The sequence below is a fragment of the Larimichthys crocea genome, chromosome XII (genome assembly GCF_000972845.2).
Source record: "Larimichthys crocea isolate SSNF chromosome XII, L_crocea_2.0, whole genome shotgun sequence".
Taxonomy (NCBI): Eukaryota; Metazoa; Chordata; class Actinopteri; family Sciaenidae; genus Larimichthys; species Larimichthys crocea.
Genome location: NC_040022.1, coordinates 11764255 through 11778683, shown reverse-complemented (window position 1 = coordinate 11778683; position 14429 = coordinate 11764255). Strand labels below are relative to the sequence as shown.

Sequence of the window (14429 nt, the reverse complement as noted above, 5' to 3'; positions counted from 1 at the left end):
AGAGGAAAACTGAGTGAAATGAAACTGACTTCATAAACAAACAAAGAGTTTGCTGACGCTCAAGTTTATTTCTGTAAATTCAACTTGGATCCCTTTTTATTAGTTGCTTCCTCCATTGTCATTAATGATTGATTAAAACTGCGTGTTGGGGAGGGTGAACTGTTTCAACTTCTGGAAAAGACAGAACGAATTTGAGAACTGCTGCTTCAGACGTGTGATGCCTGCATTTTTCTTTTGAATTTTTCATTTTCACACATTGTTACCATCAGCTGTGACGGCCACATCTGCATGTGGGGATTTATTTTTGTATCTGCACTCCCAGAATGCACGTCTACCGTCAGACTGGATGTCTCTGAGTCATCAGGATGAGGTTTGGCCTTTTTAAATCCCACCTGTGATCTGATTACTGCGTCCTACGGACCGCCCCGTCTCTGAATGTTTTGTGTGTGTTTGGGATAAATGTGTTGAGTCGTGGTCATGTGACATCACACCCTGCATGACTGACAGAGGAGGAAGAAGGCGAGGGATTTTCCTCTGACACTCTTAAAAAAGATGAACTAAAAAAGCTGCGAGGGAGCATGAGGACATGAAACCTTGCTCCTTTGAAACAACATGTGAACAGAGAAAAAATTTAAAGTAACAGATATCATCATGAAACTTCCTGAGATGATTACTCACATTAGGACAAGTCTTTTTTGTATTACAAGTTTTTTGGACAATTTATGTTCAAGTATGCAAATGAGGAATTATATCCCTGAAAATGCACATACTTGTATACATTTTCGGAACATTGTTTTCATTTTGGTAAAATATCAAAGAGGGAAATTTGGATATTTCTTTTCATCACTCAATAAATCATAAAATACTGTCAACAGCCTTACAAAACACAGTTTTTTCCATTCTTTCGTGAATAAAATGTTGAATAAATCAGGCTCTGAATGATATGATACAAAACCCGTCTGTACAAACCTTTAGAATATCAACAGGAATCAAACAGGAAGGTCTGCTGCTGACGTGAAGGTTTGTTTTGAGACATGACACGTGAATAGTCAAAATTTAGATATCTTCATGGAGAAGTTATCCAGAATTAACAGTGTTGCCACTTGACTGACAGGTGGGTGCCCTTACAGGGGGTCTGTTTGAGCTACCAGGTGTCATTGAGCCCACCTCAGGTCTGCTGATAAGTGAGATCTTTGCAGATTTTTAGCCGGGAGATGGAAGAGGCAGGACTACCAACATGGTGGCACCCAGAGTCACAGACTTTGAGCTTTAAAACGGCTCTTCTACTGTTACGGATACGACTTCCATTCTTTATATTGTCAGTGTATCAAAGCACTTAAAAATAAATAATATGTTTTTGTCTGTAGTGCCTCTAACTGATATTCAGCAGGACCAAAACAGTCATGTTAATCTTTTTTCATAAGACCAGACCTGTTTCCTCATTTCCACATCACCTACATGTAATACAATACCATAAGCATGTTGCAATATTCCGGTATTAGAAATGATTTAGTAGGTTTGTGGTTCAAACTCTTTTGTAGGTTTATGGTTACAGGTTCTCTCTTCACATCCCCATGCTTGTACTTTAAGTGTAACTCAGCTGACAACAAAAAGAGACTGGGTTCGATGTTATATGTTGTAGTGATCAGTGAACTCTTGAACTGATCCAGAGTCTGTGTCTTTCTGCTGCTTCTTTTTTTTTTTTTAAACAGTGTGTCGTGTTTTTCGTCAGCAGCCGAGCTGCAGCTTAGTGCGTGCAACTGCAGCATCTGTTCCGCTCTGTGGTTAGACGGGGGGAGGAGGAGGATGCTGCCTTCATCATCATACACCCCCCCTCCTCTGCACAGTCACTTCCTTTGAGAGAGAGAGAGAGAGAGAGAGAGAGAGAGAATGGAGGAAACAGAGGTGAAGAGATAGAGAGATACATAGAAAGAGTGGAGGAGAGTAAGAAACAAAGAAGGAAGCCATTTTGGTTCCTCTGTGGCATGTTTGTCTGCACTTTGTCCTCTTCTTTCTTGTTTCTTTTTGCTTGGAAAGACTTTCGGAGAGACAGAAAGTGGTGAGTTGATTTGAGGAAGTAAAACTTCTCTGAAGACAATTCACAGTTATTTTGTTTTCTGTGAATCTTTATGAGACGTTTGGTTTCACATTTTCACAGGAAGAAGTGGTAAGGAACGAGGCCTGTCAGTCGGAAAGATTCGAAGGGTGGACGTCTAACTGAAGACGAGCAACAGGACGGACAACACTGGGAATAAAATCTTTCTAATTTCCAGGTGGTCTTTCTCCATTAAATCAGAAATCTTCAGTTTGACATTAGCTGGGCGGACGTCAAGTCTTTGAGAAGGGAGGAGAAAGCAAGATGAGCTCCGACCGAGTGCCGTCCAGGTCGGAGGTGATGGGATGGAGCCCACAGCAGCTGGCAGACTACCTGAAGAGGGTGAGACCTGCGTCCATACTCTGTCATTCTTTCTTCCTTTCTTTCAGAGACCTTGAAACTGGCTGCAGTCAGGCAACAGTCAAGACATGCCAGTTAAAACATGAAACACATTGTGGTCAGTAGATTCGCTTGTGAGGGTGAGTTTGGTGAACTCTGACGAAAAAGTCTGCACTGTTGACTGTTGAGGGATTAAACATTGTTCGTAGTGTTGTTGTAGATGTTGCAAAGTGATGAGGAGACTCCCAAGTTTGGGCTGTTTTGGGCAGTTATAACTATAAGAGCCTGCAGGCACAGAAAAATCCGGGATCAAAGAATTGATCCATTTGTACTACTTTATTTCTTTAATAATAATCTCTTTAAACAGTCTTTCACACTTAAGTACCCCTATTTGAATGAATCAACTTACTGTGGCTGTGTGCTGGTACCACAACAAAATCTCTAGACAAATCCACCTTGTCAAGCTGCCGGTAACACAAAGGTTTGAACAATGGCTGGGGTCTTACTGGTTGGCGTTTGCATGTTCTTTCTGTGTCTGCTGGGTCCAAATAACAAGTCCAAGTAATAATGACCAATCACGTTTGAGCAAGCTTTGATTCCAAGAGTTCATGTGAAAAGCAAAAGTGGTAGAACGCATTGACTGAAACCCATTGCTTCTAGTTTGACATCAATTTAGCTTTGTATGTGTAAAAACTGATCTGCATTCATATATCTGGTCACAGAGATTAGCAGAAATTCAGAAAGCAGCAGCAGAAAACAGAAATAGCCGATTGGTTCTAAGATTGAGAATAATATAGCATAACATAAAACTTTATTTGTGGTCCTTTGCTTGATATCATGACATTTTAAACTATTCACTGCACTCCTCTATTCACTCCTCCTCTGCTAACATAGCCAACAGAATAGTTGGCTGAGATCCAGTGACTGTTGGACATTCATGAAGGAGGAAAAAACTCCAGAGACCGCGTAGAGACCTGTGTTCGGGAAGTATATCAATGCTCCCTATAGATGGTGGCAGTGGTCCTGACAAGACCATCGAAAATGGTCTTGAGCTCAATCGCAATACCAATTTTAAGAACTACAACACTGGACTTGAGTTCAAGTTCGACTCATCATCGATGAGTTCGATGTTTAAATTGGTCAGTGAAACACAAATTCAGTATAACATGGTTTGACATGTTTTAAGATATAGACACGAAACACATGTTGAATCATATGTCCTCACCCACTTCCTGCGGTTATCACTATCTCTGATGTTCATACAGAATAAACAACCATAAATCCACTTCACGCTGCAGAACTTGACTCAGGGTCGTCATGTTTTTAGGTTTTCTTCAGTATCAAAGTAATGCAGTGAGAGAGGTAGGGAACGTAACTATGAAGTAGAAAAGAAAAGGAAGTAGTGATAAAAAAGTAGAGATACACAAATACCTCTTTTGAATGTGGGCACCACCACTAACACTGCATCACCCATGTTTTTAATGTGTGTATGCAGATGAGTCTGTCCGGCTGTGATAAAGTTGTGTTGAAGAACTCCATCAGCGGCTCCAGATTTGTGGTGAGTTCACAAACTTCAAAACAGCACTTGCAATGAAGGAGAAAGAGAAGGAAACAAGGAAGTAAAGAGGAGGTTTAGTTTCCTGCTTTTAGTCTTGAAGCAGTCAGTTGGTCTTCTTCAGTCTTAAAATGTCCTCAGATCCTCATTGTTTCATGTCAACTTCACACTGTTTCCTGTTTTTTTTTTTTTTTTTTTTTTTTTTTTGCAGAATCTGAGTGATAACGACCTCCAGAAATTCCCCAAACTTCACGCTCCGTGAGTGATGGCAAACCGCTGATTCATACCACGCAGAAAGTCTTAATAACAGCTACTGTTTGATTCAAGAGACAGGGACAGAGCAGGGACTGTACACGAACTCCGTAGGCGTGACCGAGCATGATCCTTGGCATTGCTGACTTACGCAAAACTGAACGCTGGAAAATAAATTACGATCACACTGAGAATAATTTTATCTGTAATGTTCATATGTTATATTTGGACTGTTTGCTCTGTGAGCATGGCTTGCCATCTGCAAATCACCCCATCAGCCAACACCACAAAGCAACTAATACCAGACCACGCCAGGCTGCCAACGCCAACTTAGCTTCGTTTACAGTTAGCTAGTTAGCCCCTGCCTTGCATCGCTCTTGGCTTTAAGAAAGTGATCGTTAGTTACACCTTTGGTTTCTACCATTACATAATTTGTTGCTGGTTAAAATCAACACTATTCATCTTAATATGTAAATTAGTATCATGGATCACGTTAGCTGCTTGAGTCATTGGGCAAAGTATAAATAACATGGATATGTTACATAACGCTTTGCAGGTGATAATGTTTGCAAACAAGCAAGCTAAGGTTAATAAGCCAGCCGCAACACTGTGACACAGCACGTATCTGTTCACCTCGTAACGACAGCCAACAAACAGCCAGATCAGCCCCAGGAGTCTGCATGACGTTATCCACCCAGTACAGTATTTTGCTGTATTAGCTACCTATCACTGGCCAGCTTAAACTACAATTTCACAATTTATTTCACATGCTTTGCAGTAACGTTAACTTTGACTTTGGACTTGCTGTTGGACTCTGTGTTGTAGTGGGTGCGGGTTGTGTGTTGACATTAGCAGACTCCATTGTTAGCTGACACTGTAGGGAGGTGAAGAGAGAAGACATACAGGAGCATAAATATCACTTCATCGTTTGGATTTACACTGAACATTCGTCCCAAGTGTTTTACATAGAAATCTGTCTGTTATAGGTGACCCAAAAAGTCGTGGAAGGCTTATTTGTGAAGTAATGCTACCACCTGTTCACACATTAGCAATAAAAAGTGGTTAAAACATAAAATTCATGTGTAAAAAGCTTCAGAATCTTACTCATTGAACTGATTGAACAAATAAATAAAATCACAGTACATTATTAAACACACAATATTTTTAGTATATAAAATGATGATGTCTGCTCGGTTTCACAGAGCTTCATATTTTTAGCAGCTGGCATTGTTGTTGTTGTTTTTTTTGTCTTTGCAAACTTTATTTATGATGATTTTGTGATAAAAAACAAGAAAATATAGGAGAGGAGAACAAGGACGAGTGGAGAAGAACTAAGTTTCAATAACCGTTAATGTGTCTGTGTCTCTTTAGGTTGATCTCCAAGATCAGCACTGAAATCAGCAAAAAGGAGGAGAGGCGAGGCCTGTTCAGTAAAAAGTATGTTCATGTTTTAAACAAGCACATTTTCTAATTAGAGATTTAATTATTATTATTATTATTTACTTATTTTATTTTATGTATTTTTTTTTTCATAATTTATGATTTTGTCTTTTTTCACAGAACAACTCCCAAATACCATGAACCAGGTAGGAATAATTCATAAACTGAATTAACTGATAATGAATTTATTTTCCACTCCATCTCTTCATTTATCATTTATTAAATTTATTCTATACTGTTTCATATTTTATTTTTATTTTATATTATGTTTTACTGTTAAATTATGTTACACACTGCTCATATTTATATATTAGTACAGACAATTAAGTATAATTACTTCATCATGTTTTATATTATTCTGGTGTTTGCTGCATCACATTACTCTTACATGTACTATGAATTATTACAGAAAAGTTTTTTCAGGTCACTTTTTTTAGTTTATCTGCACTTATATTTGAATTGACCCTCCGAGGATTAATGCATCTTATTAAACAGATAAATATTTATGTATTATTGGCATGCGAGCTGCTAACATGCTGCTTTCTTCTGTGCAGAGACGACTGCTGAAGTTCACGGCTGGGGTGAAGATGAGTTTGTAAGTTAATTCTTTGTCTTTTTAGTTTTTCTTTTTTTTCTTTCTGTTTTCTTTTTAAAGTATAAATTGTACTTGTACTTAACTTTGGCATTTAGATTTTATACAACTTTATACTTGCACCCTACTACATCACTTTTCAGTAAAATGGTTGTCAGGGGGGTTGGGTGGTGGTTGCTCATTTTCTCCTTCACTCCATTAGGATGATGAAGAGTTTGATGATGACTATGAGAGCCCCTACAGTGGTGATGAAGAGGGCAGTGGGGGGGACTACGAGTCCCCAAATGATGACCTGGATGGATCCAACGATTACGAACCTCCCCCCTCAGAACCTCCAGAAGACATGGTTCACAAGTTATGCCCCACCTTACCAATCGGAGACAGCGATTACATAGGTAACATGGGTGTTGGGGGGGTCACGGATAGCTGTTAGCTCATGGATAGTTATTAATTGAATTCAGTTTTATCTACTGAGACCAAACAATTCCCAACCCAACAATAATTTCCTCCAGTTTGCTGTTGGCTAGTGGATAGTTATTATCTCATGAATTATTGCTAGGTTTTGAATAGATGTTAGGTTTTTCAATAGCTAAGTTGTTATTGTATCTAAACAGTGCAGATGTTCTTCCTGCTGAAGGAATATGTGATTCATAAAGACAATTGTTAGGGTAACCAAGCTTTATGGGGATTTTCTAAATGTTATGAGACAAGCTTGCTGCACATGTTTTGATCAGAGAAATAAAAAAAAAAAACATGAGTCAGATTTGACTAAGACACTTCCAGTAAATTGTAGTTAAATAATGTGTGGTGTGTGCAGATAACAGGAATAACCACGTGTCAAACAGAGGTCCGCCGCCTGCTCTGTCTCCCCGTCCTCCGGCCACCACCCTGTCTGTACCGTCTCCAAGGATGGTGAGTTTGTCGCACACTTATTTGAACATTAGTCAGCTGTTCGCGCTGTGAGTCAGAAATTCACATTGCAAGTCAGCAATTCAAGTCACTAAAACTCTGACTGCCACTTGTAGCCAGGAGAATCGTCCTCGTCGAGGAGAGACACGTCCCCACACTGTGGACGACCATCAGGAAATAGTGAGAAACCAACTGCTGAAATTTCAAATATTTCATCGATTTATTAAAATAGTTGGCAAGAGTGTCACTGTCCCAATTACAAATTGTCTTTTGTGTCCATGTTGTTGTGTTCAGCTGCTCCAGGGCCGCCACAGATCTTTCGTGGCAACAAACCTGGTAGAGATTCAGGATCCAACCCATCCCCTGTCAGAGGTAATACTGAACCCAAGATGTGACTTTCTGTTTTAAGCCCAATAAATCATGTTTACTTTCCCTTATATGCTTATATTTTATAGATTGATTGATTTCCTTTCAGTAGTTTCATTCAATTTGTATGATTTGGAAAAAAAACTTTTTGTTACTTATACTTTTGGTGCATTCAGGGAGTGATGTTTTGATCATGATGATATTAAGTTTTCTCTTCTTCACAGGACCTCACCGCAACACCACATCGGACAAGGTGAGTTTTCCCAAAATAAACTTAAGTAACGCATAATTAAAATTAAAAATAAAATAGGACCAAGAACATGACCTTGAGGAACTCCATTTAAAACTAATTGTAATTTGTAACTAAATGTCTATTTCTGTGTATATTGCAGGCGGGCACACAGCCTTGGAGGTAAGTACACATTATATTTACATATCTCTCTCAGTATGTATCTCAGTATTTTGGATCAAATTATTAACAAAAACAAATTTATGGGCTTTGTATGAAAATTGTCTGTCAATGCTATTGTTAATCTTTATGTTATTTTTACTTTTACTTACATAATTACCACTGAAATAGTAATAATACTAATATTTTACCCTATTTTGAATTGCAGTGTGAGCTTGCAGAAATACATTTCATTATAATTGTGCGTGTATGATTATACGATTCAAAAATTGAATTAATTACATAATTTAAATTAAATTGAATGTGAGTGTTTCACTGTAAATGGATCCATCACAAGTCTTTAGGTTCACCTCATTAAACTCGTACTGCTATCACTAGGCAAATCTTCTTTATAAATCACACATTGATTTATAAAGAAGGCAAACTGTTGGGTTATATTTGAGAAGAAATAAAAGTCTGTGATCTGTCCTTTACTATTTATATTTTACAATATTATAACTTCAACACATATTTATAATATCAGTTTTTATGCAGATGACAGTGTCTTGTTTACATTCAGCTCCTCTTGAACAATACTATATTAAACATGGTAAGCAGTGCATCATCTGTAGCTCTGCGATTTATATTATTAGTGTTATATTAAAGCGACATTGCATAGAAATTGGTGTTTTTGTAAGACCACTGTCGTAAATATGGACAGTTGTACGTGTGTATTTGTTATGATTGTATTACTTAGAATCAAAAACTAGCGAGTCAACAACTTTTCTAACAGCCAAACATCAAGCAAAGGCCACAACACAAGACATAGCAGCCAGCAAATATTACTTACTAGTCCAACAGCATGAAACCCAGCTCGTTGTCTTTCAGCCTTTTATTTATGGTAGAAGAGTTACACAGTGTTGCTTTTGGGTAATCCTGAAAAAGCCATTTGAATCCATCCTTTAATTGTTAGTATAAATTTTATTGTGTGTTCAGGCCTCAGCTGGACGTCCCTGATGCTCCCACTTGGTCCAAACCTCCTGCTCTTCCTCCAGCCTCCACCTCCATCAACAGGACCAACTCCTCAGCCAGACAACCTCCCAACAGGTCAGCACAAACTTTTATCAACATAATGTAATGTCAGCTTGTCAGCTTATTTTGTTTTGTTCTTTCTTTGTGCTGAAACAGTTGTAAGATGATCAAACAGCTTCATTTTACTTGATAATAATCAATTTTTGGTCTGTGGTTTTGTGGTTTGGTTAAACAGGTTTGATGGGAGGCGAGAAGTAAGTTACTATTCTGAAAGAATTTATTGTGATGGTGAATTTGTCCAGAATTAACTCTGACCCTTTTTTTTTCTTTTATCAGCAAACACTTGATGAAGGTGAGATTTCTTTTTCTTTATTTAAAAAAAAATCAAATTTCTATTAAAATGCCCCTCAAAAAAATCACAAAATAATGATTAATTTAATTATTCCTTTCTTTTCCAGCTACTAAACACAACACCTTCCCTCTCCACAATAAAAGTCTACCCCCACGGCCAGGACTTCCGGGACTCCCTTCACGCCCTGGAGACAGGTATGTAATTCTTTGCACATTGCACCAGCAACATCAGTACTGGAGTACCACAGGGTTCAGTTGTCGGGCCTGTTATTTTTTTAAATGTAGCTTTTGGAATGAATTTCATCTTTGTATTGGAAACTGTTTTCAGTCCATTGTCAAATGTCCAGATAGGCCTTGATCAACCTCAGTGAAAAACATTAACTGACTGCAAACAATAGATTAATTTTGGTATATTGGAGATTTAAAAGTTTGCTTGTATGTCATGGCTTTGGTTAGCCCGCTTCTAATGTATTTAGCTATTTTTAATGTGTCATTTAGCATTAGCCTCAATAGGTAAATTAGTCTTTCTGTTGCATTTAGCCAGATACAAATGTATTATAAATTATTGCTGCATACCTGTATCAATGGGGCGGTCTAACAGCACCATAAATATACCATATAATTAATAATTTCAGTTTCTTTTTCTTTTACTTTTTTTATTTTTGAACAGTATGCCTCCCAATATTCCCTCTTCAGGATCTCTGCCTCACAAACTGCAATCAGGTAATCAGGTTTATATGATTGCACAACTTACAGTAATGACGTGACACTAGAAGGTGCCCTGTCGTCTACTTTGATAGTAATACTGTGTTTGTATGTGTAGCGGTGGCAGAACAAAGAGGAAACTTCGGATCAGATAGACAGTCGTTTCGTCCTTCTCCATCCACAACAGCACGCACACAGGTAACAACACACCTCACACCTGAGGGTTAGCCACAAACCTTCAGACAGTCCTCATAAGGCACCAATGTCCTCACTACGATGGTTAAAAACTGAAACTGGTCCCCAGAATGATGCAAAACAGGTATGATCTTACCTTTAAGAGGTGACTGAAACACTACAGCCGAATAGATATCATCATGAAGCTTCCCAAGTCGATTGCTCACACCCATATTCATACATACATATATATTGCAGTTTTAGTTTATTGAAATTTTTGTTTGAAATTAGGTATTATCTCATTGATTGATGATCTGATCTCATTAATTATAATTAATTATTTACAGAATAGAAAAGTGAACATTAGATAAAACCATGTTCAAAATTGTTCTATTTTATTGACATATTAGAGACAAAGGTTTTTACAAAGGGAATTTTGTATCTCTTTTTATCACTCCATGAGTCAGAAAATACCGTCCACAAATAGTTGACTACTGTCAAAAAAAGTTTTTCTGAATAAAATCTTGTATAAATCATGCTCTGAATGATATATTAATAAACCCCTCTGTACAAAACTTCAGAATATAGATGGAGATCAAACTGGAAGGTTTGGTTTATGTAAGTGCTGCTGAAGTGGAGATTTGTGAGTCTGAGAAAAACTGATTTTAGTACTTTAGTACTGATTTAGAAGATATGTAATGTAAAATTGATTTTGAGACACTAGAGGTGATTAGGGTCAAAATTTTAACTTATAGATATCACTATGAAACTTCTCCAGTTGGTTACTCACATTAGGGGAATTCTTCTTCTTCTTATTATTTTTTTAAATTCACTTTAATACAAGTTTTCTGAAATTTTAAGTTTAAATTAAATATGCAAATGAGGCATTAGGCACTCTCTACGACCCAAATAGACAAAGTGAAGTCAAGTAAACATATAAATGTGGATTTTGTCACATTTATGTTCTAATCTGTTTTTTTTTAATTAGTTAATTCGTGTACACATAAAATGTATTATTAGCTGTACAGTTAGTGAATACAGTTTAGTGTTGAAGCTGTTTCTGTAGATGTTCTTTAATCTAAACAGCAGGTGGAGCTGTTGTCTTTGTGTTTCCTGTTTAGTCAGCTACAAATATAATGTGTGTGTGTGTGTGTGTGTGTGTGTGTGTGTGTGTGTGCGTGTAGGAACTGGACCCTTGCTGGTATGTGGGTAAAGTGACCAGAGGTCAGGCAGAAGGATGTCTGAAACGAGTCTGCAAGGTAATAAAAATAAAAGTACAGGAAATTCTTTGACTTTTCATGCAGCAAATCTGAATATATTTTGTGAATTTTCATGCAGCAGTGGAGGAATTACGATTCTTACTTATGTCAAACTCTATTTCTAGTAAAATGTATGTAGTAAAGGTATTTAATCAGCAAAATCCTTTAAATATCAAAAGTAGTATGCATTATGCAGCAATGGTGGCTTTCTACTGTATATATCATAATGTTGGGTTATTTGTACTCTTGTGTTAATTTGTATAAAGTATTTCATTATCGTAGCTGGTTTATGTAGATTGAGTTTCTGTATCCTCAGTACTTGAACTAAAATAATAGTTTGAGCTAAACCAGAGGACTTCAAACTATGAGGAGGGACTTCAAACCAGAGGAGGTGCAGGAGTAATTTGACCACCAACCTGTTCAGCAGGTGGAGCTGCAGGAGTGACACACAACCCATGACGGAGCTGATTAAGAGACTGTGTGAAAACTCACACTCTTTCTCAAAGTCTCTGATCTCCGATTTCCATCTAGAATAAACGTCCTTAAATGCAAATTATAGAAACTCAGACTTTATTTTTTTTAAACAGCATTATTTCCAAAAATTGAAAATTGCACTCTCAGAGTCATAGCTGAGTAAACTGGGGAAGATACACTTTCTGACTGTATTATTAGCTCTGATCTTCTTCATGAATAAAACATCAACAAATTCACTTTGTTGAAAATAATACAAATACGCTAAAGAACGTGTCTTAGATCATCACGTTTTTAAGTTGTCTTTGTCATGGGTACACAGCAAACAGTTGAGCAAACTAATTCAGCAAACGTTTAATGGAGACTCTTAAACAGACACTTACGGTCAAGCTGTAGCTTGTGGTGCAACTGAATTAGCAACACTATATTTCCTGTTTACACCCCCAAAGCATTATGGTAACTGAATAGCCATTATATAGAAGTAAAATAAGGATAGGGGCAGTGTTCGGGATTCATTTTTCTGGATTTTGAAAACCCACATATTTTTTGATAACACAGTAACTATAGCTGCAAAATACAATAATTCCCACTAAAATGTAGTGGGGTAAATTTAAGTGCTGTTCTTTGTTACCATTCACTACTATTCTAATATTTCCTGTCTCTGTCTCTGTGTTGAGGACGGGGCTTACCTGGTAAGGGATAGCACCCGGCAGCTGGCCAATCAGCCCTACACCCTGATGGTCTTCTACCAGGACAAAGTCTACAATGTCCAGATCAGACAACAGAACCAGCAGTTCCTGCTAGGAACCGGACTCAAAGTCCAGGAGGTAAACAAGACGCACGTTACTGACTAGAGAGGTCTTTTAGAAGAAGTGAAATCAAGAACTGGGCGTTTATTTGGTGTGTTAAAACTGTATTAACTTTGTATTTAAAGAGAAAAGTTGGGTTTTTCTTCCCCGGAGCAGTTGTTGTCCACAGTTACCCTGAAACCTCACCTCACACGTCTCTGTCACGTAGTGCACTTGACGTGTGCATTTCAGAAGCCTTTAGACCGCCAGACTTTGTTTACTTGCTCGTATTTGGTCATTTTCTTGGTTTGTGTTCTTCTAAATATGCTTCTACGTGTGTAAATATGCTACGTAGTTAATTAGTTTCGCTTTTGTCTGTTTTTACGACCGGCAGTTTGCACGGGGTGTTTTCTATTTTGTCCACCTGATTCTCTCTGCTGTTTCTGTGTCTGGCTTCTGCCCGCTGGGCTGCTTTTGGCGTCCGTCAAAAAGAGAACAGCCACGTATTAAACACGGAGGGACGCTTCTTAACCAGACTGCATTGGAACCGGTGCGGTTCAAAACACTGACTAGAATCGCCACTGCGCACACGCAACGCTGCGTGCCCGCGTCCGGTGGAATTTGGGGGTTAGCATTAGGATGACTGATAAAAAATGTCCCGCCAGTGAGCAGCCTTCAGTTGGAAAGTAGTTGTTTTCAACCAGCTTTTTTTTCAACCACCAAGTTTTCAGAGAAGATGATATTGTCTTTTTTCAGCTGTCATTTCAGTAAAATTTACAGCTGGAAATAACTGGAAGCTGGAAATTTACTTGGGTCTGAGATAATGGTGTTAAGACATCTGTATGAATTTTGATGGTTAAACTGCAATAAACCGTGTGTGTTGTGTTTGGACTACTTCTAGCATAAAATGTACCTTTAAATACAATTGTGGCTATAACTAGTAACGAAATAAAGTCTGATGACCCAAAAAGCAATTTTTCCTGCTAAACATAACGTTAGCATGACTGATACAAACCAGCTCTATGTGTGTGTGTGCAGTCTTTCCCGTCAGTGAGCGGCATCATCGGCCATTACTCCCAGTCTCCTCTTCTCCTTATCGACGCCAAAAACCGCAGCTCCAGCCAGCAGAACCAGTGTCTGCTCTCCGACCCAGCCGGATACTACATGACCGGACAGAACTGGCCTTGATGGATGAAGTGGATCAAAACAGATCAGACTGGATGAGTCAAACTAGATCAGAGGGGAAGCAAATGAACAAGCAGAGTTAACGTGAATGTGTGGCAAATGTTTTATGGTTGGGAGATTTTTTTCTGTGACTGAAAAATGTCTGATTTTTGCACGTTGCTTTATTCCCTTTTTAAATTTTTTTACACTTTGCATTTCTTGCAAACAGTTTCCAGCTTTGTGTCGCTCTCTGTTCTTTAAAGGGTTTGAAACAATAAACCTTTCAACATTTAACAACATGTAAAACAGATTTTTAACTTTTATTTCTGTATGATTCAACTTCTGGAAAACAGTATGTCTACCGTTTATTTCACATTCAAACTATGCACACGCAAAAACTGTCCTGGTTCTGTGTTCAGCCGAGCTACATATAGCCCACATTTCATGATTGTATTTACATGTTTTACTTTAGTCTTGGACATTTTTAATTCACTGTTTATGAGTCAAGACTCAACTGGTTTATCTTATTAAAACATCATGAAAACATCA

At 37.9% G+C, this 14429-nt stretch overlaps 1 protein-coding gene across 2 annotated transcripts; it reads left to right on the top strand.

Moving 5' to 3' along the window:
• Positions 1-1855: 1855 nt before the first annotated feature.
• Positions 1856-14429, top strand: lcp2a (lymphocyte cytosolic protein 2a). 2 transcript variants are annotated; one of them, XM_027285597.1, is made up of 22 exons: positions 1856-2059; positions 2159-2437; positions 3930-3992; positions 4201-4247; positions 5613-5678; positions 5802-5827; positions 6236-6276; positions 6476-6668; positions 7091-7185; positions 7299-7362; positions 7477-7554; positions 7773-7801; positions 7941-7960; positions 8933-9043; positions 9204-9222; positions 9305-9320; positions 9427-9514; positions 9990-10042; positions 10143-10222; positions 11383-11457; positions 12606-12755; positions 13755-14429. In XM_027285597.1, the coding sequence occupies exons 2-22, from the start codon at positions 2360-2362 to the stop codon at positions 13902-13904; spliced, it is 1542 nt and encodes a 513-aa protein (XP_027141398.1). In that variant the 5' UTR covers positions 1856-2059; positions 2159-2359; the 3' UTR covers positions 13905-14429. The 2 variants fall into 2 exon arrangements, with proteins under 2 accessions (XP_027141398.1, XP_027141399.1); XM_027285598.1 differs by lacking the exons at positions 1856-2059; positions 2159-2437 and adding an exon at positions 2463-2574.